The following is a 25,716-nucleotide window of genomic DNA, read 5'->3' on the forward strand; positions in this document are numbered from 1 at the left end:
CAATCTCAACAAAAACACGAGTCGTTTGAACTGCTTGCTCGGAGGCCAAAAACTATGGCATGCTTTTAGGCGATGCACTTAAACCGAAACTCAACAGCCAAGTAAACAGAGTATAGCCAAAAAAGCAAGTACACTTAAATCTTGATAAATAAATAAATATACAGCAAGTGCACAAGCGTTTCGTGTGCACAGCAAATGGAAAACTTCGAAGACTTCTGAGGTCCAACTAAACGCGATTGTATTACGACCAAAAAATGTAAGAATGCTGACAAAAAAAAAAAAATGTTAAACATAAACCCAAAATAGAAAGCAGTGAAGAAAAAAAACTGTAAAAGAGCGCGAGAGAGCAAGCAGAGCAGAAGAGCTGATGCTAGAGCGAGCGCGAAGTCGAACGCGAACGCGAGCGCGAGCGTTGGCCGGACAGAGCTAGTTGAACTGGGTGGAACTTTCACTTTCAATCGCGTTTTGAAAACCAGTAAAGAAAAAATGGGGGAAAAAAAATGTAACGACAAATGGCGCGACGGGCACCAAGATGTTATTCATTTATTTATTTACTTAACATGCATATATAGAAATTATGCGGATCAGGCGAAAGGCCTGCCAAAGCTCAAAGCGCGCAAAGAAAGTGATTTAAGCGCTGGAAAACAAAACAAAAAACAAAACAAAAACCTGCTGAAGAACGGCCAGAGGCAAACAGAAATGCATGGCCAACAAAATACCCTAGATTCGCAGACAATAAGGCAAAAAAGCAAACAATTCGTACAGATTATTGTTCAAGTGTGCGTCTGTGTGTGTGTGTGTGTGTGTGTGTGCACATGTCTGCCCGTATGCATGTGTGTGTGTGTGTGTGTGTCTGTGCGTTCTCTTGGTCAAGCATGAAGCGAGTTTTGAATGAAGCTCTCGACTGGCGATTGTTCGAAATTAAATGAACAACAAAAAGCTGCTGCTGCAGTTCCCAAAAGGGTAGCTTACACAAAAGTGAAAATCGTATACAGAAGAGGAAAAAAATTGAGCACAACAACAATAACAAATACGCAAAATACAAAAAGCCAGCTAGCAGCAGCAGAAGAAGCACAAATTATAAACTACAAAGAAGAGAAAAAACCAACTTAATTGGTGGGGGAGCCATGTTGATCATTATTAAAGGCGAAAGAAAGTAAAAACATGGCAAGTGGGTCAAAAATTGCGCCGTCATACGCACACACACACACACACGCACACTAAGTCATATGCATACATATGTATGTATGTGTATACAAAATGACATATTGAAAAACACATAATCACGCACGCACGCACACACGCACGCGCATACATATGTACATACATGTGCACAGTTTGACATGCGTGTGCAGCAATTGAATCAAATGTACAACAGAGCACAATGCCTCTCAAATATATACGCATGCATGCATCTCAATAAGCTTGCATGTATCGCTGCTGCCTCTTGCACTCTCCCGCAGATAAGTCATGCATGCATTTCCCAGCTCTGAGATCAGCAGGTAAAACCAATGATCAAAAGATTATGCTTAATATTTCAATAATTATAGCTGTCTATATAGGTTTTTATGTGTGTATGCGATTTTCTTAACAAAATTCTAGCTAGCCTTAATATGGGTTTTCCCTAGATTTGTCGGTTCGTAAAAGTTCGGCTTAGCAACAGATTGTTTATGGCTTGACATTATGTTATACATTAACATTGTTGTGTTATGTTATTTGCAGTATAAAAAGTATCATCCTGTAATGACTCATTTGGTAAATTCATTCCAATAATGATGACTGTTCTTTAAAGTCATTAAACTTTCTGTTTGTATCTGTGCTGTTTATGAAGGAATATTATTGTAAGGTATTTCAGACATCAGCAGCTCTAGCTTTAAACTGGTGAGTGTACATATATGGTATATATATATATATCTAAAGGTGGCATGTTATCGCTTTACAATGTGTGCACAGAGTGTACAAATTATATCTTTGAAGGCAGTTTGTTTACTTTATTTTTTTTACTTTTCTCACTTAAAAAGGTAGTCAATATTCAAACTGAAATGATGAATTGCACAAGTTGTTGAGGCGAGTAAATGAACCAAGCAAGAATGACAAGAATGATAAATAGTGGAAGTGCATACAGACACATATGCATATAAAATTAGTATTGGATATGCATGCATACATGTATGAATACTTATGAAATGCACTGTGCTCAAATCAAGCCAGAGCTGGCGTTCGTGCCCGAAATAGAGGTGTTAATTTCGAATGGACTATTCCGTGCTGTTACGCTGTGCGCTGCGAGCGAGTGGCTTTCAATGCAAAGCTGGAGATACACATTAAAAGCTAAATAAAAAAAAAACCATTAACAGTTGCGATGTGACTGTCAAACTGTTGCCTGTACAAGTGCAAAGTGCAAAACGGACGCCAACTGCACGACTCACTATGCCTATGCATGTGGCTGTGTGTGTCTGTGTGTGTGAGTAATAGATTGACTTTTGATAAAGCACACGAAATGCAACAACAGTAGCAAAATTCATAAGCAGCAGCAGCAACAGCAGCGGGCGCAGCGACGCATCACATTACAGCACGACGCAAAAGAGAGTCAATGTCGCTGACTTGCATTGCATAGCGGTGAGATGGGAAGAGTGTAGGCGCAGCAACAACAACAAAATTACTCTGGCAGCAGCACACACGCACACATGCGCACACATGCACAGGCTTCACAAATTTATTGTTGTTGTTGGTTCATGTTTTTTTTTTTTTTTATTTTCTTTTTTGATGCGTGACTCTCTCGCGCTGCCTGTAAGCGCGTCGCTGCTGCTGCCTGCTGACTGCTGCGCCGCCGCCGCTGCTGCTGCTGCTGCTGCTGTTACTGCTAGTGCTGCTGCGACTACTGTTGTTGTCAATTCATTCAGTACGCGCCGATCGCTCCAAGATCGGTCGTCAGGCAGCAGCGCAATTTTTTTCCCCAAAATTGCTTTTTTTTCACTTTCTGTTGTAATTCTGTTTAACGTTTGTTTTTTTTTTTTTATTAATTTTTTTCTTCGGTCTCTTTTTCTGATTTAGTGTGTGTGCGTGTATTATTTTTTTCCGTTTGGTTTTATTTTGGTTTATTTTTGCATTTTTTTTTATCGGGAAACGGCCCTCGGCACAGTTGCCTGGCTGGGTTTTATATAAAAATTGAAGCGACACAAAGGCAGCATTTAGTCTGGATTCGTCAGTGAGCTGCCAAGTGTTACAGTCAAACACACACACACACACACACACAGCAGCAGCAACTGACCGGCAACTGCAGCATCCAAGAAGCGCAGCAGCAGCAACAACAACAAACACAGCGAAACGTAAAACGTAAGCTAAATAAATGAATTGAATTGAATTGTGCGTGTGTGCGTGCGAGCGAGAATGCAAGAGCGTTAATGCGGATGCGTTTCTGAATGAGAGAGGTCATCCATGTTTAACATTTGCATGTAAATTAACATTAACATTAACATTAACATTGCGCTTAAACTTTTAACTGCAACGGGCTGCGACAAGTTTCTATACCCTGTATGCTGTGAAAATGGACTAACGAAAATGGGTATAATGCTGTTGTGCAAATGTATGTAACGGGCAGAAGATGAGCGATACCCGATTGGGTCATCATTTCTTGGTGTGAAAAGAATAAGGGTTAACAAATTTGCAGGAAAACTTCTTTCCGCCTATCGATAAATCGATAAATATCAAGGATTGTAAGAGCGTAAACGACTATTGCGTATTACGGCTTGACAATTCTGTGCACAGGGTATTTCGCAGTCGGGCACTCTTACTTATTGATGACTCGTCAAGGGAAATGTGCAGTCGCTCCAGTTTTGGAGCACAGCACGAACTGGCGATAACATCTGGGACACGTGATCGAAACGAAGGTCGGGCTATTCACAAGATTCCATCGCTGCGCACAACAACCTAAATGTTTGCTTAGAACCAGTTCTCTGGGCCGCTTTCTGCACTAAAATACAAAAAAAAAAAAACAAAAACTAAATAAATCAAATAGACGATAATCCAAACAGGTCGTCGGGAGAAAATTAGCACAATTGCGTGCTAACCAAAAGCGACAACAGTTTCGCAACTGAAACTAAGATTCCGATTCCGATTTGGATTCCGTTTCGGATTTGGATTCCGTTTCGGATTTGGATTCTGATGGAATGCGCTCGCAATTAGAATTCAATCTCAAAAGCATATATAAACCGAAAAAAAAAAGAGGCCAAAAATAATATTCAGTTGCCTCGAGATTACGCAAGTGTCTTTCGCATACAAATGGATTCATTCCGAATGCGTTTCGAATCGTCGTATCGTCGTATCGCATAATAGCCCGCAATCCAAGCCCACCCACTTCCCGCGCTTGGCATAAAGCCCAAATGCGCGTCTCGAATTGATCGTCGACAGTTGATGGACTGACACAAAAAATAAATGAAAATAAAACCAATTGCAGCCAAGCTATAGAAATCACAGCATGTCCAATTGCCGATAACATTGAACTTGGCCAAGGCCAAGACACACACGGCCACAGGAAGCCGTTGGGCAGGGCGGAAATTTCTCCAAAATCAACTAAATACTATATTTCTATTGCTGGAGCTTAACCAATTGTCTATTTACCATCATTTCATATATTTAAAAATGTAAATGCAACATTTTGTTAGACTCTGTCCTGTCATTTCATACAGGGCTGCAAACGAGAAGGGAAGTCGCTGGTTCAAACCGTAAAGCCTTTGGGTTTCTATCGAAAGACCCGATATTCAACTTCTCGAACCTAGGTTTTGGTTTGAAGGTTTGGTTTTTGAAAAGCTATTCGGACAAACGTCCAGATTTAAGACTCGATTTACCATAAAAAATTAATGGGAATAATTTGAACTGGTTTTGTTTAAAAGCGGATCGAGTACTTTGATTTAGGAAGACTCTGGTTAAGCAAGGGTAGGTAAAACTAAACAAACTTAAATAACTAAAAAATTAAATGTATAAAAACCCAGATTCCTAAAAGATTCGAACTGTGAACCGCGCCAATGACAATTTGTCAGATTGGGGATTAGAATATTTCCTCTATCGATAAGGTTACTTAGCAGCATAACAGAGCCTCTCGGAATTGTTGTTGAAAGTGGGAAAATTGCAAAGAGATAACCTGTGATCTGTGGAAACCTACTGTCAATCAGTTTTCCCATGTTGTCTCTATATACATGAGCTACATATCAGAGCTGAGGCTTTGAAAATAATACTTCCGAGAATTGGGGACATTGTGAAGGTCTTGCCAAGAAGTTTAGAAAACTAAACAAGTTTCACACAAACGATTTTCACCCGTTTCTTCCACTATTAAAGTGTGATTTTCCAAAAGTTATCAATCAATCCGTCATTTGGCTCAAGCTTTAAAATTTTCAATAATTGCACATATTATTATATAAAATCTATAAAAAATAAAAAAAACAATTAGGTCATCGCAATGTATACAAAAAAGAGCTTCATTTCCGTTCGTTTTTCATATCATAAATTAACATTTTTACGATTTACAACACTGGCGGTTTGCAATTAGTTTTCGCTGACGTACAAATTATATTTGCGCGAATTTACAACTATTCTGTTATAAGATTTATCCGTTATGATCATATATTATTATATAGATTAAGATTTATAGCATTGAGTTAAACGATTTTGCATTTGAGAGGTGAGCATTAATTTAATTGTGAAAATCAATAATTATAGTTGAAAAGTTTTCAAAGTTCCATTCCGATTTCCCATATCGTAAACGTAAATTTGGTTAATATCCCATTTATCTGGATCTCAAAATGGCCTACTCTAGATATGTTCAAACAACTGTCAATTTTATACATTGGATACTTTCACAAAATCACAAAACAAAACCAATCACATTAGTTTCCCAATATCGTAAATGCACAGTTCTACAATACAATTCCATGCCAATATACGATATACGTGAATGTCAATTTCGTGTAATTACAATTACGCTCCATATAAACAAGTCTAGTTTTATGAACGTGTTTAGTTTCCTTTTATCATTTAACATTCATTAAAATTGGGAAATTTGTAGAAGATCATAAAATAAACCCTCATTAGTTTAGCATATCGTAAATATAGAACTTTTAACAACTCGTGTGTGCGCTCTAAACTGTGTTCATGAGCTATTTTTTTTCGAATATGGATTAAGGGAAAAAAGGTGACTCGATTAACAAACTAACTGGCGAGTGCCATTTGTATTCAATTGAATAGAGTCTGCGACCCAGAAACTCAACTAAGCGTAACGGGGGCGTGGCGGGGCGGGACAAGGTGTTGGGTTAATTGGGTTTGTTAATTACTTAGACGCTGGCTGCAGCTCGTCGGAAGCTGATAAGTTATCATTCCACACAGATATCGCAGATAGCTGACAACTGACAACTGACAACTGATGGAAGGAGAGATGAGTCAACGACTAGGTCAGCTGATGCTGCTCGGGATGCTCCTGGCCATGGCGAGTGCGACAAACAGCTCGCTGGCTTTTCAGGGTAATGAGTATCTAAACGGGATACCGGAGCGCTTTGACGAGACGCAGTTGTGGCGCGTTCACAACATGAGCGATGCCATGCTGCAGAGCATACCCGTTGGCCAGGTGCTGGAGGAGAAGTTTGGTGGTAACATTTGGAAGGAGAACTCCAAGTTTCTGGACGTCTCCATTGGCAAGGAGCACGTGAAGGCGGCGCGCAGTTTTCTGCAAGCCCACCGTCTCGATGCCGAGGTGCTGTCGGACAATGTCCAGTCCCTGATCGATCAGGAGCTGTTGGAAGGCATCCAGGCCACACAAGCCCAGCCAGGCGCACGCTCAAGTGAGTAGAGAATCGAATTCGAATCTTTAAACAAATCGAATTGAATGTCTCCCTCCCCCAACAGAGAAGGCCTCACGCAGCGGCAGCGGCATGCACTGGAAGGACTATCACGATCTGGAGACCATCTATGCGTTTATGCGCGAAATACGCGCCAAGTATCCGAATATATGTCGCCTCTATACCATAGGACAGACGGCCGAGAAACGCGATTTGAAAGTCTTGCGGTATGTTAAGCGAAAATGCGAATGTCTTCGGAGTACCGAAGATTGAATATCCTTCCTAGCAAAACATTCAAGATATAGTTGGTCCGATTTCGAAGATGTCGGTGCTTCAGTTTGTCACATATTCCATAGCCAAGTTCTTCTGCAAGCTGTTTTTCTGGCACCGCCCAAGAATATGCCGCATTCTGTTAGCTGCAAGTGCAATTCACTTGCAGCTGTTAACTTAACAGAGCCTACAGCTAGATAAGCTTGTATTAAATGTTAAGCTAACATTCTGGGCGCTGCTTAGTATGCTACATTTTGGCAACTGTTAAGCAGCCCACAAAGTTCCAAGCACCGCCTTAAGCTATGCTGTGTATTTTTGTTGTCACCCTTGCAGCATCTCGGAAAATCCGCGCGAATTCAAAAAAGTTTGGATCGACGGCGGCATCCATGCACGTGAGTGGATCAGCCCGGCAACAGTTACGTTTATACTGTACCAGCTAATGCACAACTGGGAGAATCAGCCGGCGCATATACGCGGCCTCACCTGGTACATAATGCCCGTAATGAATCCGGATGGCTACGAGTACAGCCGCACGACGAATCGACTGTGGCGTAAGAATCGCTCGGCATCGCGACGAACCAATTGCTTTGGCGTCGATCTGAATCGCAATTTCGATATTGGCTGGACCGGATTCGGTTCCTCAAAGGATCCCTGCAGCGATGTCTATCGCGGCAGCGCAGCCGCCTCCGAGCTGGAAACGAAGGCCGTCTCCGATTTTCTGGCCAAGCGCAAATACAATCTGGAGGCGTATCTAACCTATCACAGCTACGGCCAGATGGTCGTCTATCCGTGGGCCTACAAGGCCGTCAAGGTCAAGGATTCGAGCGTGCTGCAGCGCGTCGCCAGCACCGCCGTCGATCGCATTGCCCAAAAGACGGGCAGCAGCTATACGGCGGCCGTCACCCACGAGGTGCTCGGCATTGCCGGCGGCGGCTCCGACGATTGGAGCCGTGCCGCACTCGGCGTTAAATACGTGTACACCATTGAGTTGCGCGATCGCGGCACCTACGGCTTTGTCCTGCCGCCCAAATTCATCAAGGACACCGCCCTCGAGGGCTGGACCGTTGCCGAGACAGTTGCCCAATCCATCGGCTGATCCCGTAACTGTATCTAACTAGGTGTAAGTGTGTGAGCGCAGCTTCGCGCTTCTATGTGTGAATGCCTATTTATGTATGCATGTACATTGTACATATGTAAAAACAAATAACAACAAAAAAAAAACAAAAAAATAAAACAAATGAATAATAAACAAATAAATATATATATATATATACTTGTATCTATAAATCATATTTCAGACATGTTCTTTTTATTTCGCTGGGTTCGGAACAAAAACCAGGGCTGCAAAATGGTTCGCAGCCGAACCAGTTTACGTTCAGTTCCAGTTCTTATCACAGCCAAACAACTAAAGTCTTTTAATTAATACATTAATAATTTTAATGTATATAAAGTTGACCTCCAGCGATTTCTAGTTAATTTAGAAAAAAATAACCCCAAAGAAGGTTCAAATCAAAGAGTAAAGTAAAGTAAAGTAAGTATAGAGAACCAGTTCCACGAACCGAATCTAACGCTGAACCGTGAACGGAACTAACGATAAGGGACAACAGCAAAGGTTGCTAAAGTAAATCCAATCAGACCAACTGAACATGGGCACAATGCAAAAGTCTCTGATTGGAGAATGCTGTGGAGAAGCTTGCGAATCGATAGACTTACCGTATCCTCGTCGTCATCGGTGTTGTCGAGCTGTTCCAGCTGCAGCTGAGCGAAGGCGTCGCCGTTGTGCGTATGATTGTGCAGATCCTTGGGTGTGGACTCCTCGGAGATGACCGATTCTGAGGGCAGGTTCTCAACAAATGCCACAAAGTTGCCCAGCGGCTCGGCTGGCGTTGACGTCGAGGAGTTGGCCACAGATTTGAATTTGTTGTTGTTGTTGTTGTTGTAATTGGCTTTGGCATGGCTTGGACTGGTGGTCCTGGTGGTGCTCGTGGTGACGGTGGTAACATGCTCGATGCGACGCGTGAAGCGCGTGTTCAGCTTAATGCTGTTCTGTGACGATGACAGCGACTGCGGTGACGTGGTTGAGGGCGTCTTCAGCTGGCCATTGGCATCGATGTCGCCGTCGCCGTCGCCGCCGCCGTCGCCGTCACCCAAGCGCAGCTGTTGCTGAATGAGACGCTCCGCTTCCAACAGCAGCTCATCCACGGAGCGCAGATCTGTGCTGTCCGCGAGCCGATTGACTTCCTGGAATATGCTATCCGGATCGGCTGGCTCGATGTTGCAGTCCTGCTCCTTGGCCAGGAACTCAATGATCGAGCTGCTGCTTGTGTAGTCCAATGCGTTCAGATCCACGCTGGCCGCATCTCCGCTTGCCTCTGCATGTGCTATGGTCACACTCTCGCCGCCCAATTGGCGCGCCGACGCCGACGCCATTGGCTGCACCTTGGACATGTCCCAATTGCAGCTGCTGCCTGCGGATTTCACCCCGGTCCAACTGCTTCTTATAATCCCTATTGCTCTGCGTGTTGTTGGCTACGCCTGGCGCCCACACACACACACACACACACACACACACACACACACACGCACACCTGCGCTGCGCTGCGTTTTGTTTATTTGTTGTTCTTTTGATTTTGGTTATTTTTTTTTTTTTTCAATTTACAGTTTGGACGAAAATTTTGCACCCGACTGCCGACGTTGCCGCCGTCTCACTTAATTTAGTCTTTACAGCAATGCGTTATAAAAAAAAAGCAAAAAAAAAGAATATATATATACATATATATATTTATTTTTGTTGCTTTTTAATCTCGCATCATTTTTCCGTCTTGTTTGTACAATTGCCATAAATTACGACTACTGTTCATTTTGTCATTCACGTGTACACGTTACGGCTCCACAGCTAACAGCGCTGCTCCACACTTAACAGAGCTGACGGCTGGGAACAATTTAGCGGCATTTTATTTATTTCAATTCCATGGAAAACTATTTTATTAGGCAACATTTTTATTTGTTTCTCAATTGTTTTCATGTTTGCTTGTGATTTACGATCAAATTTTGTAATATTTTTTTTTGTTTTTTGGCGCCGAGAGCAAATATTGTTGGCTGTTAAAACATTAACATAACATTCTATTTTTTTTTTTTTTCTGCAAAAGATGTAATTTGAACATTTTTTAGCTTGCCAAATAGTGTCTTATGGAAATACAACATAAATTCATTTCTTTTGAATTTTATTTTATATATTGTTTTGTTTTTTTTTTTTTTTTTTTTGTTTTCTGCAAGAACAATAATTATATGTAGTGTGTAGGGTTTCCTTATATATAGTTGTTGTTTTTTTTTTCACATTATCGACAATTTTAAAACAAAAAAATAAATACATATATTTTGTTCCCGAAATTGAGTTTTCTTTTTTTTTTTTATATCTCTCTCTGGTTTATATCTCAGTTGTAAGCCTAAATATGACATTTTTCATTTAAACATACACATACATACATTTTTAATTATGGATAGAGTTCTTTCCTGCTTAAAATAACTATATTTTTTCTGGTTTGTTTTTGTTTGCAAAACATTACATCTTCTACTTTATACATGTACAAGTATGTGTGTGTGTGCTTATAAATACATATATATATATATATAGTTAAAAAAAAAAAAAAAAGAATTTGTAATAATAATTAAAATAGTAATAGAGCATAGAAACATTAAATAAAATCTAGATAGCATTGAATAAAATCGTTGAATAAACAATATGTACAATCGATTATCTGTGTGTGTGCGCGTGTGTGTGTGTGTGTGTTGTGTGTAAATATATAATAATAGTTGCTAATATTGCTTATGACTATATAACGTACACATTATCAGTATTTAATTTGGATCTTTGAGTGTGTGTCTGTGTGGGTGTGGTTGTGGTTGTTGTGTGTATGCGGATGTGTGTGTGGGTGTGTTTGTAGTTAAAACGCTGACCATGCTCATTTGCTATCACTTTTTTTGTTTTAAATACAATACAATTAAATATTGCGAAGCTAAGCTGAAAACCCAAGGCAGAGCCAAGCAGAGCACAGCGAAATATTATAAAATATACACATATATATATATATCAAAGTGTGTTGGGTGTGTGTGTGTGTGTGTGTTCACATATACGTAATAGGAAATAAATAATTATGTATATAGGCTGCAATTGTCAGCAATTACAAACAACATAAATAATTATTATTTTGGTGGCAGGCTTTCAGTGACTGGCGGCGGCGGCGGCAACGGCGACGTCTGTCTTCCACAGATCTGGCTTACTGCTCGTCCGGCATTGATTATCTATGACTGCTGTAGGTCTTAAAGACACGTGGCATGCTGCTGCCACTGACACTGCCACTGCCACTGCCACTGCTGCTGCTGGCGGTGTTGGTGGTGGTGGTTGTGTTGCTGCTGCTGCTGTTGCTAGCGTTGTTGTTGCTGCTGCTGGTTGCAATGCTTGTGTTGCTGCTGGAAGCATTCGCATCTAGCGTGTGCGCCGCTGCATCATTTGGCTCATGATGATGATGATGATGAAGATGATGATGATGATGATGATGATGATGCGTCGTCGTCTCTAGATTGAGGGGCATCGGCATCGTATGATCCTCATCCGCATGCTCATAGATATAATCACGCTTCTTGAAGTTGTCAATTATCTTCTTGGTGGACTTCATGTGCGCCACAAATGCTGCCTCCAACTGTTGCAACAAACAAATATATGTTACCATACGATATTCAATAGAACAAACAATTTATATAAAGCAATTGTTTACGCACACTGGAAGTCAGGTTCATAAAGGTGTGATATTTCTCCAGCACACCAACGATCTCCTTAAAGCTATTGCCACGCAGCTGCCGCCGCACGATTGTCTCATACTGGTCGTTGTCGGTTATCAGGTTACCAATTAATATCGCCGCATAGCTGCCTTTCAGCGTGTGCTCCATGTGATGGCTGGCGCGTTGCACAACTGCAATTGTTCAAATACCATATACGTAAATATATATTAATATTATACTATATTTATAATTATATTCAACAGTTTATAGCTTGTCCAGCAAAGATTTGCCTTGCAGCCGGTTTTAAATGCAAATTCACATTAGTTATATCAAATGTCGCTTCTCCTGATGCCTTTTAATCGATTTAAAATCAATATGTCCATTGCATTGCATTTTTTCTAATGTAAATATTCAAAGTCTATTGGCGAGTTCTTTGTAAATAAACTTTTCAGCTTGCCTCTCATTGCCAGACAATCACCCCCTTTTCCCGGCCGCCGTCATGGAATGTGCGAAAGTTACTCGAATTTCGTTGCGTATGGCTGGCGTTTCTTTGGAATCGATTTGCGCGCTATTTATATTTGTTGCCAGCATTAACGAATGTCAATTAGCCAAGTGGGTAACCACTTTCGGACGTGCCCAATCCCTGATCTGTTATAACTTACGATTGTTGACTGTCTCCTCGACCTCCTCCTGCTTCTTTTTGCTCTTCTCGTTGCTCTCGAGGAAGGCGTCCGTGTTCTTCTCCACAAGTCTGCACACACAAATATGAAATGAGAGTTTTAATTTTTGGTGAACTGAGAATTGAAGCTGTGAAAGTAACACACCTGGCCAGCTCCTCGCACTTGTAGAAGTACTCGAGCAGCGCCTGAACCGCACTGACCGCCTGATCACCGGGCGTTGGATTGTCCGCCACATATTCGGCCGGCGCATGGGCCTGCATCAGTGTGGCACGATTGGGCGGCGTGTGCATGCACAGATTGATGAGCAGGGTCAGCACCTGGCGGAGTCAGCACAAAACATGTTCGTTAAATATCATCAATATAACACATTGGAAACGTGCCATGTCCATTAGTAAATTCGATCAACTCACCAGAATGCTCAGCTCGAAGACACAGCGATCCGGAATGTAGTTGGACGCAAGCAACAGCAGATGGAATGATGTCTCGATGACATCGCTGCGCTTGCCGAGCAGCTCGGCGCCCAGCGAGGGCTGAGCCTCGTTGAACGTGTGCGTCAGATTGATGAGCACCTTCATGACGGGTATGAGGAGTTCGCGCATCGCCACGCCCGGATGCTCTTTGCTGCTATTCTGTTCGGCTGTCGAGGGATGCAGCAGCAGCTGGCGATCACACAGGCGGTAAAGGAAGCACAGCGTATCCACGGCCCGTCCCTTGGCATAGGTGAGCATATACCGCTGATTCGCCTCATTGTGCTGGGTAACATTCTCGAGGACGCGCAAACAGCGCGCCACCGTTTGCATATTATCGAGCAGAGCTGGCTCCCAGGCGACCAGGGCCATGTCCGTGGCAGCTGTGGCAATTACCGGCTGACAGAAATCAGATATTGTCTTGATAATATGCTCCAGGCCGCCAAGTTTGCGTAGATCCTCTTTGAACCATTCGCCCGCACGCTTTGAGGTTAACGAGAGCAGCGTTTCCATTGCTAAAGTGCCCACCGTTATCGACTCGACATTCAGATGGGTGCCCTTGCCCTGGGCCTTGATCTCCTCGCATAGTTCGCGCACCTTTTGCTTGTTCCTCTCATAATTGGGACGGTCTGTGTGCGCAGCGACGCCCACGCCTTCGGCTTCCAGCAAATTGATCATCAGCTCGAGCGAATCCCGATCGAGATCCATGTTGAGGCCCTCCTGCGAGAGTATATACATAATGGCCGAGGTGCACAGGCCCAGGCTCAGATCCTTGTTGGCATCCGATAGCGCCTACGCAATTGGATAGCAGATAATTCGATTATATATTTAAGAAGATGAAGCACACCCCGTCCCCGTTTCCGTCTCCGTCTCCGTCCCTGTCCACTCACCTTAAAGAACTTGGTGACAACGCCATGGGCGCGCACATGCATACGAAAGGCGGGCGTCATACATTTGGTGGCCAGCTGCAAGGCGGATAGGCAGCGTGTCGGCGGTGGATTGTGCGGCTGCAGTGCATCCAGTATGTACTCGACATCGTCATACATCTCCTGGTACTCGCCAATCTCCTGTATTTGATGCGCCGTCTTCACATTCCGCACCACCGTATAGTATTCCTTGGTTTTGCGATCCACGCGCAGACCCGTCCGCTCACCAGCACCAGCACTAGCGCCAGCTGCAGCTCCAGCCGTGCCGCCGCCGCCGGAACCAGCTTCATCTGGACTCGGTTCCAGTTCAAGGTCGAAGGCATCGCTTGACGCCGCCGCCGAGGATTGTCCACTGTGCTGCGGCTTGGACTGGCGCGTCAGTTTGCCCAGGGCGGGACTTTCGCCGCGCAGCGCGGAACTGCTGCAGGTATTGTTGTTGGAGTTGCTGTCACCAAAGTCCCCGTAGATGGCATCGATGGTGGCCACTTTGCTGGCAAGCAGGCTGTCCGCCTTGGCGCCGCCGCCCGCTGTCGTCGAGGCGGAGGCATTGCTGGCATCGCTGCCAGTGCCGCCGCCGTTGGCCTCCAGTGCCGCATCCCAGCTGTGCTTGTACAGATGTCGCTTGGCCACCGACGCCTGCTCGGCCTGATCGGAGGGCACCAGCGCCCGGCTCTTGAAGATGCTGCCCTTCTTCTTGGAGATGACCAGCTTGACGGCGCCGCGCTGTGTCTCCTCGCTGCCAGTGTTGGCGGCACTGCTGGTTGCTGCTGCCTCCGCAGCGGCAGCGGCGGCGGCTGCAGCAGCAGCTCCAGCGCCCGCCACCTGCGTATCCAGGGTGAGCGTGCGCTTGAACTTATCCTTAAATTTGTAATCACGCGGCGGCGGCGACGATGAGGAGCCATCGTGCTGTAACGAGGAGCTGTTCGATGTATTCGACAGCTCATCCATGCCCGGATCAGGCTCCGCGTCCAGGTCCACATCCAGCTCCGTGTGCGGCATCTTGGCCGGCGTTGGCTGGCTATCATCGTTCAGCTGCGCTTCCTGCTGCTGCTGCTGCTCCAGAAGCTTCAGCTTTAGTTGCTCCGCCGTCGCGGCATCCGTTTCGCCCTGTGGCAGCAGCTGCGTCACCTGCTGATTTTTCCGCTTGCGTCCATAGCTACGTGTTCCGGCTCCGGCGGCTGTGCTGCCTGCGCCATAGTCTGTGGTGCGACTGGCTTCCGCTTTGGCGGACAAGTTGGCGGCAATTTTGTTGATGTTGTTATTGTTGTTGTTGTTGTTATTATTGCTGTTGGCCAAATTGTTGTTGTTGGCGCGCGCAGCGGCACGTCCGCGTCGCGGCGGCGCCTCAGCTGCCTCCAAGCACTTTTCGGGCGACTCGACCAGCTCCATTTCCGTTTCCGTTCTCTTGCTGCCGCGCGTGCGTGTGGCACGCTTCGTGACCGCGGGCACGGACGTGGACGTGGACGTGGGCGATGATGCCTCCACTGGCTTGGCGCGCGCTCTGGTGCGCGTCTCCGTAGGCGTTGGCGCCGGCTCCGCATTGCTATTGCTATTGCTATTGGACTTGCGCGCACGTCCGCGCGTCGCCCGCTTTGGCTGTTTGGACTCCGCGGCCGGCTCGTCGACGCCATTCAGACGTGGCACCACATCGCCGCGCAGCACAGAGAGTATGTCCTGCTGCAGCGGCTGCTCCACACGACTATGCAGATCGGTTGCTGAGCCAGCAACTGTGCCGGCTGCTGTTGCTGCAGCTGCACCCGTATTGTTGCCATCGATGGTCATCATCATGGACTCCAGTCGCGACTCAATGTCCGAGGGCGGCGCCACCAGTGAGGAGTGTTGGCTGGTCTCTAGATCGCTGGTTATGACACTGGACCCCCGGCTGCGTATCACACAGCTCTCCTCCTGCACCGCCTGCGCCAGCAGCTGCGGCGTGCTGTTGCCCTTGGACGAGATGCTGCCCAGCACCGACGACTGCGAATCGAAGTCGTGATCGGAGCGTGTCGTTGGCGATATAACCGAACCCCGCAAAGGCTGTATATGCGTCGGATGCGGCTGCTGCTGCTGCTGCTGCTGCGGCTCGCTCAGCGCCAGATGCGGCGAGGGTGTCTTAAACTCCGTATTTGCCAATTCGGCAACCGATGCAGTTGGGGCAGGGGCAGGGGCAGCAGCAACTGCAACTGCTCCTGCTCCTGCTGCTGGTAGACTGGGCTGCAGTTGCTCGACTAGCTGAGCGTGCTTTAAATGTTTGTGCTTTTTACTTTTGGATTTCTTTTCGCTGCGCGACTCCTCGCCGGCGGCTTTTGCTGCAGCGGCGGCGGCTGCTTTGGCAATCGCGTTCCGTATGACGTCCGTTTTGATGATCAGCTTCAGGCGCTCCTTGGGCGGTTTATCTGGTGAGATTTTCACTGTGCAATAATTGATTTCGGGCGGTTCTTCCTCTTCCTCTTCGTCGTCTTCTTCTTCCTCCTCCTCCTCCTCCTCCACCGCTTCTTCTTCTTCTTCCTCGTCGTCGTCGTTGTTGATTTTCTCGTGCGTCGCTGCCTGCGTTAACGTTTCACTGCCAGCTGCTGCAGCTGCGGCTGCGGCTGCGTCCTGTGCTTCTGCCGCTGTCGGCGGTCGCAGCGGTTTAACAGTTATTTTTGGCGTACTTGCAGGAACTATGGCTTCTATATGATCGGGCAGCGCATCTTGGCTTGGCGTCTCGTATGGCTGCTGCTGCTGTGCAGGCGAACTATTTGGCGGCTCCTCGCTGTCCGTGCTGACTAAACGTGAGGTGCCCTGCAATTGAAAACGCCAAATGATTCCATTGTTTATAGCACATTATTCGATCTAACTGTGTGCACTTGTGTGGTACGTTGTATTTTCTCAGCCGTAATTAACACTTTCCGCTAACGGCAGCGACAACTGTCGCGCAACAGACACAAACAACAACTGGGCCTAAGCGGCGGCGGCAGTCAAATGAAAACGTTGTTGAAAAAAAAAAAAAAAACAGAAACAGAAACTCAAGCAAAGAAATGGGCGAACAAAAAAAAAAGAAGAAAAAAAAAACTCCGTTTAATGTAAAAGCGCGCGTAATTTAACACTGGCGCTGCGCGCTGCTTGCTGCTTGTTGTTATTGTTGTCGCTTTCTCTTTCCCACACAGCGCTTAAAGAGCGCTTCAAGCCGACATGTTATGGGGTGCGTGAACATATGTGTGTGTCTGTATGTGTTTGTGTACGAGAGCGAGCGAGAGGCAGGCAGGGATCGTCGCTCGCCGAGCGCGTCACTCGTGCGCACAGTGGTTAAGCAGACGATGAAAATATGTCAACTGTGCACAAATGCAATTCGGACAATTTTTTTCTGTTGCTTTTCTTGCAAAAGTTAACATAATTCTTAATTTATGAAAAAAAAAAATTGTAATCAATTTATATTGATAAAAACACGCTAGACTTTAAATTCTTAAATTTTTGCGCAGATCTCGTTTGGAAATTATAATAATATCAGGGCAATTATTTCTATATAGAATAGTCAGCTTATTTTGGAACTTCCAGAAAATAAGTTTTCCAAATCGCAGCACTATGCGTGCGATATGCCGGGAATTGAGTTCCTTTATAAAATCAACTTCTTTTGTTCTTAAAGAGATATTAACAGCACCAAGCAAATGCTCTTAACACATCATGCTCAGGCTATTTTACCAATAAGATCCAATTGGACAAATCGCTGGGATATAGAGAAACCTCATTTCCATATAGATTTCTAATCAACTATATACATATAACTTTCTTCAGGGATATTAAGAAACGCGCGTTTTGGTAATTTCACGCGCAACTGTGGAAAATTGGCGAAATACGGCAAATATTTTGCAGGCCATGCGATTGACTACAAACGCGACTTTAAAATGTTTTAAACTCTCTGCACAATCCACCCCCTCTTGGATGGAAAATGTAGGTCAAAGGTTGTACATGCAAAAGTTTACCTTCAGCTAAAAGCTTCACAAGAAGGGACAACTTTTGGTTCTTAACTAAATATAGATCGAGATGTGAAGATTGCTATCTATGACGGAACTCGGTCAGGACCGGAAAATGCCAGCTGGTCTGTTATTAATCTGCCTCTGGCCATATAATCTTCGGCATCCCGAAGTCGTACGCCCTGTGGCCTTAGCACCGGATGAGATGTGATCTCGTCAGCTCGAAACACTCACTTTGGAAATGCGCAGAACAATTGGCGGATGTTCGGGCGTGCGGGAAGCACTGGATGAGGCGGATGCAGATGGCACAGAAGATGCGGCCATTGTGGAAGCTGAGCCGGCTGTGATGCCAACGGCTGCTGAACTGGGCGCCGTCGTTGGCGGAGGAAGCGCTGGATTGCTATCTGTTGCTGCTGCTGCTGCAGGGATTGCGGCTGTGGCTGTGGCTGGGTCTGGGGCTGCTGGTGTGGCAGCATCCTGGGATGCGGCTGTTGTTGTTTCGGGCGCACGCGTTTTGGGCATCACCAGATCCTTGATGGGCGTGGGATAGCGTTCGTCCTCGTCCACTTCGCAGTAGTTGACCGCTTTGCGGGCTCGTCCCAGAATACGTGATGGCGGCGCCTCGGGCTTCAGTTTCTTCTCCTCCTTGATCTTCTTTTTCTTGCCCTTGGGCTCAGCCGTTGGCGATGCGCCCGTACCCAGATCCATTTGATCGGCTGCATCCAGGGCCAGGCCATCGCTTAGTTCGGCGGCGCCAAACGCACCTGGCGTTAAGGCAGCCGTCGTTGCCGCTGCCGCCGCCGCCGTCGTCGCCGTTGCCTTCTTCTTGGGCGACTTACGCTTCCGCTCAGCGGAGTTGCCTTTGGCCAGCTTGAGCTTGATGGGTTCCCGTGTGGGCGTCATGGCCGCCTGATCCCGCATGGGTGACGTAGCGGCAACACAGTGCGGCAACTGTTGTATTATCTGGGCTATCACCTCGGGCGGCGCCGCGTTGCGCGACTTGAAGAACTTCTTGGGCTTGGGCGGCTCCGGCACCGACACGGACATATCGTTCGGATCGTGATCGTGCGTGGAGGCCGGACTCTGGGCGGGACTGGCGGCGGCCGCAGCAGCAGCCGCCGCAGCGGCCATCGGATGCAGCGCGGATAGTGTATAGGTGCGCGTCGAGGTGAAGCCCATCTTGCCCCATTTGCCCACCGTGCCGACCGAGCGAGCCACCGTCGGCCGATTGGTGTTCTCCTTCTCCTTGCAGAGCGAGTCCAGCGGCACAACAATGTTCTTGCCCCAGCGCGACATCTTGACGGGCGGAGTTCCACTTGATTTTGCGAATACTGCCTTCCCTGCAAGTTTCGCCTTTTATTGCGATTATTTTTCTGTTGTTTACAATTCGTTTATGCGATAGTTGGCGCGCGTGGCCAGTTGATGGCGATTGCAACAATTACACTGCAAGTGGAAACGGTAAACATTAGCATTATTATCAAAACTAACTACTGCAATATTCAAAATATATATACACTTATGTATATTCAAATTATAACAAAAAAAAAAAAAAAAAAAACACACTCTCAAGCGGAGCTTCCCGCAGCAAATGTCAAGAAGCAACAACAACAAAACACAACAAACGAGTTGCCGTAAGCGTTGCGTGCGTGCGAGCGAGCGCACACTATTGTCAATTGCGCGCACAGTGTGTGAGCGCAAACGATTTACCATTTTAATTGTTGCCAAAAACAAAAAGAAACAGAAATGTTACAAACAAAAAACGAAAAACACAAGAGAAACAAATCAATGCACATCAACATATTTGTTGCACTTTGAGTTGTTCTATTTATATTGAAAGTATACACGTTTCGTAAACTGTACAAACTGTATTCATGTTTGCTGCATGCTCACCTGAAACAAAACATTTGTGTTGCGGCCAATGTTGATTGTTGTTTGTTGTTGTTGTTGTTGGTTGCGTTGCGTTTATTGCGTGAATGCATGTGTTTATGTATATGTGTATGCATATACATGCAAGCATACATATGCATATGTATGCTTGAAAATCTCTGTTGCTCTGTATGTATGTATGTATGTGTGCGAGCAGGAATGCAATAAAACAGAAACAGACAGAAACGTCGTCGTCGTCGTCTTCGTCGTTCGCTTATTGGCGCAATTTTGTGTTGCACGCGCGAATTTTCTCAGCTACTTTTCACGTTTAACGCACCCGCACCACACCAAATTAATAACAATAGCTAACGCACTGTTGCCGCTGGCTGCCCAATGTGCATAGTTAGTGGCAATTGCATGTTTTTTGTTGCACACATTTTCCACCACTTTTAACGCAGCAGCATACGAAAATCGCAACGAATCAGGTACAACAACAGCTACAGATTATATACATACAAATCACTGTTTGTGCGTATATTGAAAATATTGCACATTGTGAACACACTAATTCGAATACGTTCAAAAATGCTGGTTTGCCGTGTTTTGTCAATGCACTTGAAACTCTTTAAAAACACACAAAAATATTTAATTTTTTCTTCGCAACTACGTTTTAGAGTGACCAAATTTTGTTTGCGTTGTTCAGCTTGGCATTCGCCACGAACGCTCAGTGTTGTGTTTTTTCATTATACGTTGCGCATTTTTGCGTTACACACTGCTCAATTTGCGTTCACGCTACACATTTGGCGTACGTTGTGCTGCCAACTTAAAGTGAACGCAATTTTGCGCGCAGCTCACTTAAGGTTAGTGCGCATTTTGCGCACAGCCAACTTTAAGCGTTTGTCAAATTGAGTTTAATCGCAGCCAACTTCAAGTGAGCGCTCAATTTAAAGCTAGATTTGAATTGCATGCGTTTATTATTATTATTATTATTCAATTATGGTTTATTAATCAGCTTAAAGCTATCTGTAATGCTCTGCTGTCCATTCACAATATACGCCAGCGGATCATCTTTGCTCGACTCCATCAGATGCTCGCACAATGTTTGATTTATGGCAAACATGAACGACAAGTCAATATCATAGCGTGGCAATTTCTCTCTAATAAAACGCTCAAATTAACGTTTGCCATATGCGTGCGAGTTATTGTGCGACTCACCTCAAAAATGTAATCACATTATCGCCCAGCGTGGGCTGCCGCGACAGCAGCAATGCGGACAAATATCGCGGATGTTTCTTCTTCTCGGCACAGTGCATGATCAGACCCCAGTTCCTATAATCCGTGTCCAGCACATAGGTGTTGTAAATGCCCTCGTCTGTGATTGTGTAAAATTTAATAATATATGCCCAATACTCAAGACAGGCCTGGGCTTACATATGTCCTCGGTGTGCATCCAGTGGCCGGGCGTGCCAAAGTCCGGTATCAGCCACGTGATGTTGCCTTGCAGCTTCTCGCGCAGCGGATCTTCGGCAAAGATGTAGCTAAAGTTCATGGTTATCTGAGGTGGATATAGAAAACATGTGTGTACTAGCAGAATAGCAGGCATTGACCGGCATTGCCCGGCACAAGTGCTGTCGTGTTTCCACTTTTCCACGTGAAAAAATTCAAACTTCATAAGCTTTGAAGCCCGAAGATGACTTTTCGACAAAGATTCGCATCACATGTGTTTAGAAATGAGTTTGAAGCCAATCGGATCAAAAATAAACTTTTTCACTCATTTTCCACACTTGCGAGTGGAATTTGCCAAAGTGTTCGAATAGGCCAAGGGCAAGTCTAGTCCCACACGGCTTGAGCGCTTCATAACCAATCCGTCAATCATTCAGTCAGTCAATCAGTCAGTCAGTCAATCATGAGATTATGATGTACTTACATGCTGATCCTCACTGGAAAAGGCAAAATTGCTGCGCATGCACGCATATTCGGGCAGCTCCTCCGTGGAGGCATAATATTGGACCACATGCCAATTGCCCATCATTAGCTCCAGATCAAAGTTGCGTATGGCGCGCACCTGTTGTGAGGGTGGTAAAGAGGGGACGGGAATGGTGATGTAAGGGAGGGGGGGGGGGGGGTGGGGTTGTAGTTGGTAGAATGGTCTCTTATAGAAAGTTAGCACATAAATAAAAATCAGAATAACAACAGAAAAGTTTTCATTGAGGCAAATGTGCGTGCCAGCTGAAATTAAACCACACACACACACACGCACACACACACACACACACACGCACACACGTACAAAAATCTAGTTGCATGTCAGTTTGTGCATTTGTTCAATTTGTTTCTCGCTTTTGGCTGTGCGTCTTGCAACTGCCACAAAAAAAAATTTTAAAAAAAAATAGAAAAAAAAAAGATGAGGAAAAACAAACAACAAGCACAGAAACAAGTGTAAGCGTGCCACAGTCGGGTCTGTTCGACGGCCACATACCCTATGCACAGCTACGAGTTGCCGTAACATCAATTTGCAATCAATTTCTCCAATTTCCATTTCCCGATTCCTATCAGAAAAAAAGGATTCGGTGCCGATTCTTATCAAAGCTCCGCATAATCAAGACTCCTCTTCATTTTGAGTGCAAAACGGATTTATGTATACATATATTAATATTTAGTTGGATAGATATTAAGAGTACAAGAATCTACGCCCAGCTTTTGATATCTTCAGTTTTTCGGTATCTGGAGATATGCCCAAAGTGCGGCGCTTGCAAATCGATATTTATCGATTTTAGGGAACAGAAAATTAAATTGTAAATTCGAAATCTTTTGATTGATTTGATGGTGCAAATGGCCTTCGACCTTCAATTTCCAGCCAGGCGAAGCGTATTGTGAGTCTACATTTGAGAAGAAAATATTCACCAATTTTCCACGCTGGCGGGTGGAATTCCGCTCGACCTAGCTCTATATCTATATCTATATATACAATGGCTACTGGCTGTTACATACGCTTGCACAGCTGGAGTATACCCTGTTTTATCTATTTAGCCACAGGTACAGGGTATATACAACAAAATCCGCTGCACTTGAGCGCCTGTCAACGTTGTGGCCATGCCGATGGCGACACCGACGCCGACGCCGCTGGAAGCAGCGACTGCGACGGCGACAGCGGCAGCGACACGCGGACGTCGGGCACTTAGAAAGTGTGATTGATTTTGGCATCAGTGTGCGCCCATTTCTTTGCCCCCAGACACATTCTGAATGAGAGCCTGACTGACTCGCATATTGATGAGAGAGCACACACACACGCACACACACACACTGGCATGCAAATGTTTCGTGTACACTGAGACAAATTTTGCTATACTCTACTTGCATCAAAGCTTAAGCAAGTGTTAACAATCGATAACTTTGTTGATTTAAATTTCTATATGGCTTAGAGAATTTCTACAAAAATTGTCAATTATTTTTGTCAGTGTACTGGATAATGTCGTAGATGTCTTCCCAAAAGAACTTTCACTGTACGATAAAAGGAATTTTGTTGTTTCCCTTGCACTGTAAAAATGTCAACAGATTTCCAATTACATTATCCGCCAAGCAATTCAGCCAGCTTATCCGAGCTATCCGAGCTAAGGCCTATACAGTTAACTCTCACTCACATTTGGACACTTCTTGCGCAGATCCGTGCGCTTCCGGCCGAGCGCCGTGTAACTGTTGAACTTCAGCCAGGCCGTGGCGCTGGGCAGCTCCGTCAGTTCGAGCAGCAGCCGCAGCAGTAGCAGCGGCAGCACCTGCGCTGCCCTCTGCGTGAGCAACATGCTGCAGCGGATAACGTTGCGATGCCAATTGGAACTGGGATAAAGGATAAATTTGGTTTTACTTGTTGCTTATCCGCAAATTTAGCGTTGGAGCTTGGACTCGAGCGCTGTCCGCTGCGTTGTGGCTGGCACTGTGCTGCCGTTTCGAACGGATGCCGCGCAGCGGTTCCATTCTTGGCGGATAAGACGCCATATACTAAGTAAGTATATAAATACAGTTACATACAATATGTGTATGCATGCGTATTACACAGTATTCATGTAGATTTCATATAAAAATGTTGCGCGTTGTTTTTGTCGCTGCGGCTTGTTCATTATCGTAGCTGAAAATAAAACGCGCACACATACACACATGCCAACATCGGCTAGTGTTGGCAGTTTAGCCATTTTCTAGCTAGCTTCAGCGGCCGCAATTGCCAGCACTCGCGCTTAGCTCGCTTAATCAACGTTTGTTGTTGATTTAGCTTGAAATGCATGCATTTTGCCTAACATGCAGCTTGTTTTTGGCTAGCTACATTGGCTATAGCCAAGCACTGGCTCTGCACTGATTTGGTGATCTAGCGGTACATTGCGAATCAGTTGGAAACACTCGCATGTGCATGCGTGTGCGTGCGTGTGTGTGTGTCGTAGTGTGGCAATGCGTCATATTTTTTGAATGGAATATTGATATTGGAATGCGTGTAAGCATCCAGCAAATGCCGTCGCTCTCAATCTTATCATTTCCAGTCGCCCACACATGCACACATACATTAACATAGGCAAGCTATGTGCCTGCCCATCTGTGTGTTGAGCAATTAATATTTGTGCCGTTTTCCATGGCGCTGGCCCCACTGTGCCACTGTGCCACTGTGCCCTTTGGCTGCCACAGGCAGGAACGCGTATTTTTGGCTGCATTTGGAGTTTTGGCGAGTTGCGTCTTAAGCACATTTTTTTGTTGTTGTTATTGTTGTTGTTGCCTTTTGGCAATTTATGCGGTTTTCACTTGAGGTTGTCGCCGGAGCGCATTGATCTCAGTCCGTTCCCTTTGACGTTTTCTCAAGACCCTGGCAACAGGCTGCATAAATAACTTTCTCGCGGCACTTGTTGGCCCTCGCGAGTTAATGCGTGGAGTGGCTTAGGGGGGAAGTGGTGGTAGTCGATGATAAAGATGAAATCGGTTATAGTGTTTTTTTTGTTTTTTGTTAAAAAGGTATGCAGCAAACAGGAAACACAAATTTATTCTTTACGATCGCGAGAACAGCCTTTGGACACTTTCTCTTTATTGCGAAACTCGTTGGGCGGCATTTTCACGCAGCCATCGCGACATTCGACATCCACATCTACAGCATCCACATCCACATCCACATCCATATACACATTCAGCATCCACAGCCCGATCCACAGTTGACATCCTCAGCGCGTTCGGGTTCTGCCTGCAGGTGGGGCGTCAACGCGAACGTCGACGCTGACTGCGCATCGTCTGCGCGCAGCGTCTTCACTTTCCTTCTTCCGCCAGCGCTTGCGTCCGCGTCTCTGTCTGGTTTGCTCAGTTGGTCAGTCAGTCAGTCTGTCAGTCTGTCGGGCAGTCTGTCGGGCAGTTGGCCAGCCCAAAAACGGCGCAACTTTCGACGTGCTGCCGCTGCGGCGCGACGGCGACTGCATCGCTTGGCCATGGCCATGGCCAGTTCCGGCTTTAGCGGTCATCTCTCTGCAGACGCAGACGCAGACGGAGACGCAGTCGGCGGCCAAACGGACAGACGTCTCATCCAGGCGCGACGCACTTAAACGAAAAGCCGTTTTTTTTTTTTTTTTTTTATGTGCGCCAAAAAGAAAGAAAGAAAAAAGAAAAGAAAAGAGCGGCCAGCGCGAAAAAGGCGAGAAAACGACCAACGAGAAATGTCTCCTGATCTCGCACACACACACACACACACACACACACACACACACAGACACACACGCGTGCGTACTTACATATGTCTGTGCGCTGAAGATGAATGAAAACAAGTCAAATGAATGCTGCAGTCGAGAGTGCTCGACTGGCGAATGCCCTGTATGCTCAGAAAATAACAATTTTATTTTATTTTTTTTTATTTTATTTATTTATTTATTAATGGTCGACAAAACGAGTGTCTTCCTCATTATTCAAAAGGTTGTACAATATAAGTATATTCTAAA

At 45.5% G+C, this 25,716-nt stretch overlaps 4 protein-coding genes across 4 annotated transcripts in view; 1 reads left to right on the plus strand and 3 right to left on the minus strand.

The window, feature by feature from the left end:
• Positions 1-9,947, minus strand: part of LOC6636014 (centrosomal protein of 162 kDa) — a 29,204-nt gene extending 19,257 nt beyond the window's left edge. The window contains exon 1 of the mRNA XM_002059502.4: positions 8,808-9,947. Coding sequence (XP_002059538.2) covers positions 8,808-9,542 — 735 coding nt within the window. The 5' untranslated portion in view covers positions 9,543-9,947. The remainder of the gene's footprint in view (positions 1-8,807) is intronic.
• Positions 2,901-8,386, plus strand: LOC6636018 (carboxypeptidase B). Its single transcript, XM_002059506.4, has 4 exons — positions 2,901-3,333; positions 6,376-6,827; positions 6,892-7,051; positions 7,428-8,386. Exons 2-4 carry the CDS (start codon positions 6,413-6,415, stop codon positions 8,188-8,190), a joined length of 1,338 nt encoding a protein of 445 aa, XP_002059542.2. The 5' UTR covers positions 2,901-3,333; positions 6,376-6,412; the 3' UTR covers positions 8,191-8,386.
• Positions 9,948-10,465: 518 nt separating the features above from the next.
• Positions 10,466-20,446, minus strand: wapl (wings apart-like). Its single transcript, XM_002059508.4, has 8 exons — positions 19,787-20,446; positions 18,131-19,339; positions 13,911-16,727; positions 12,964-13,812; positions 12,698-12,870; positions 12,536-12,624; positions 11,874-12,064; positions 10,466-11,794 (listed from the first exon to the last, which is right to left on the minus strand). Exons 2-8 carry the CDS (start codon positions 19,190-19,192, stop codon positions 11,393-11,395), a joined length of 5,583 nt encoding a protein of 1,860 aa, XP_002059544.1. The 5' UTR covers positions 19,193-19,339; positions 19,787-20,446; the 3' UTR covers positions 10,466-11,392.
• Positions 20,447-20,713: 267 nt separating this feature from the next.
• Karl (lipocalin/cytosolic fatty acid-binding protein Karl) lies at positions 20,714-23,702 on the minus strand. Its single transcript, XM_002059509.4, has 5 exons — positions 23,404-23,702; positions 21,690-21,827; positions 21,194-21,317; positions 20,978-21,134; positions 20,714-20,919 (listed from the first exon to the last, which is right to left on the minus strand). The coding sequence occupies exons 1-5, from the start codon at positions 23,560-23,562 to the stop codon at positions 20,757-20,759; spliced, it is 741 nt and encodes a 246-aa protein (XP_002059545.1). The 5' UTR covers positions 23,563-23,702; the 3' UTR covers positions 20,714-20,756.
• Positions 23,703-25,716: the final 2,014 nt, after the last annotated feature.

The sequence above is a fragment of the Drosophila virilis genome, chromosome X (genome assembly GCF_030788295.1).
Source record: "Drosophila virilis strain 15010-1051.87 chromosome X, Dvir_AGI_RSII-ME, whole genome shotgun sequence".
Lineage (NCBI taxonomy): Eukaryota > Metazoa > Arthropoda > Insecta > Diptera > Drosophilidae > Drosophila > Drosophila virilis.

What these genes read in the sequence shown, in the direction of transcription:
- Karl (XM_002059509.4), bottom strand. Translation starts at nt 23,562, where the DNA reads ATGTTGCTCACGCAGAGGGCAGCGCAGGTGCTGCCGCTGCTACTGCTG. An exon ending in TTTCCAGTGAGGATCAGCAT is followed by an intron (nt 21,318 to 21,689) that starts GTAAGTACATCA and finishes TATCCACCTCAG; the next exon opens with ATAACCATGAACTTTAGCTA. An exon ending in AATGTGATTACATTTTTGAG is followed by an intron (nt 20,920 to 20,977) that starts GTGAGTCGCACA and finishes GCGTTTTATTAG; the next exon opens with AGAGAAATTGCCACGCTATG.
- wapl (XM_002059508.4), bottom strand. Translation starts at nt 19,192, where the DNA reads ATGTCGCGCTGGGGCAAGAACATTGTTGTGCCGCTGGACTCGCTCTGC. An exon ending in TCTTCGAGCTGAGCATTCTG is followed by an intron (nt 12,871 to 12,963) that starts GTGAGTTGATCG and finishes TGACTCCGCCAG; the next exon opens with GTGCTGACCCTGCTCATCAA. An exon ending in TTATGAACCTGACTTCCAGT is followed by an intron (nt 11,795 to 11,873) that starts GTGCGTAAACAA and finishes TTGTTGCAACAG; the next exon opens with TTGGAGGCAGCATTTGTGGC.
- LOC6636018 (XM_002059506.4), top strand. Translation starts at nt 6,413, where the DNA reads ATGGAAGGAGAGATGAGTCAACGACTAGGTCAGCTGATGCTGCTCGGG. An exon ending in CCAGCCAGGCGCACGCTCAA is followed by an intron (nt 6,828 to 6,891) that starts GTGAGTAGAGAA and finishes CTCCCCCAACAG; the next exon opens with AGAAGGCCTCACGCAGCGGC. An exon ending in CGCGATTTGAAAGTCTTGCG is followed by an intron (nt 7,052 to 7,427) that starts GTATGTTAAGCG and finishes TCACCCTTGCAG; the next exon opens with CATCTCGGAAAATCCGCGCG.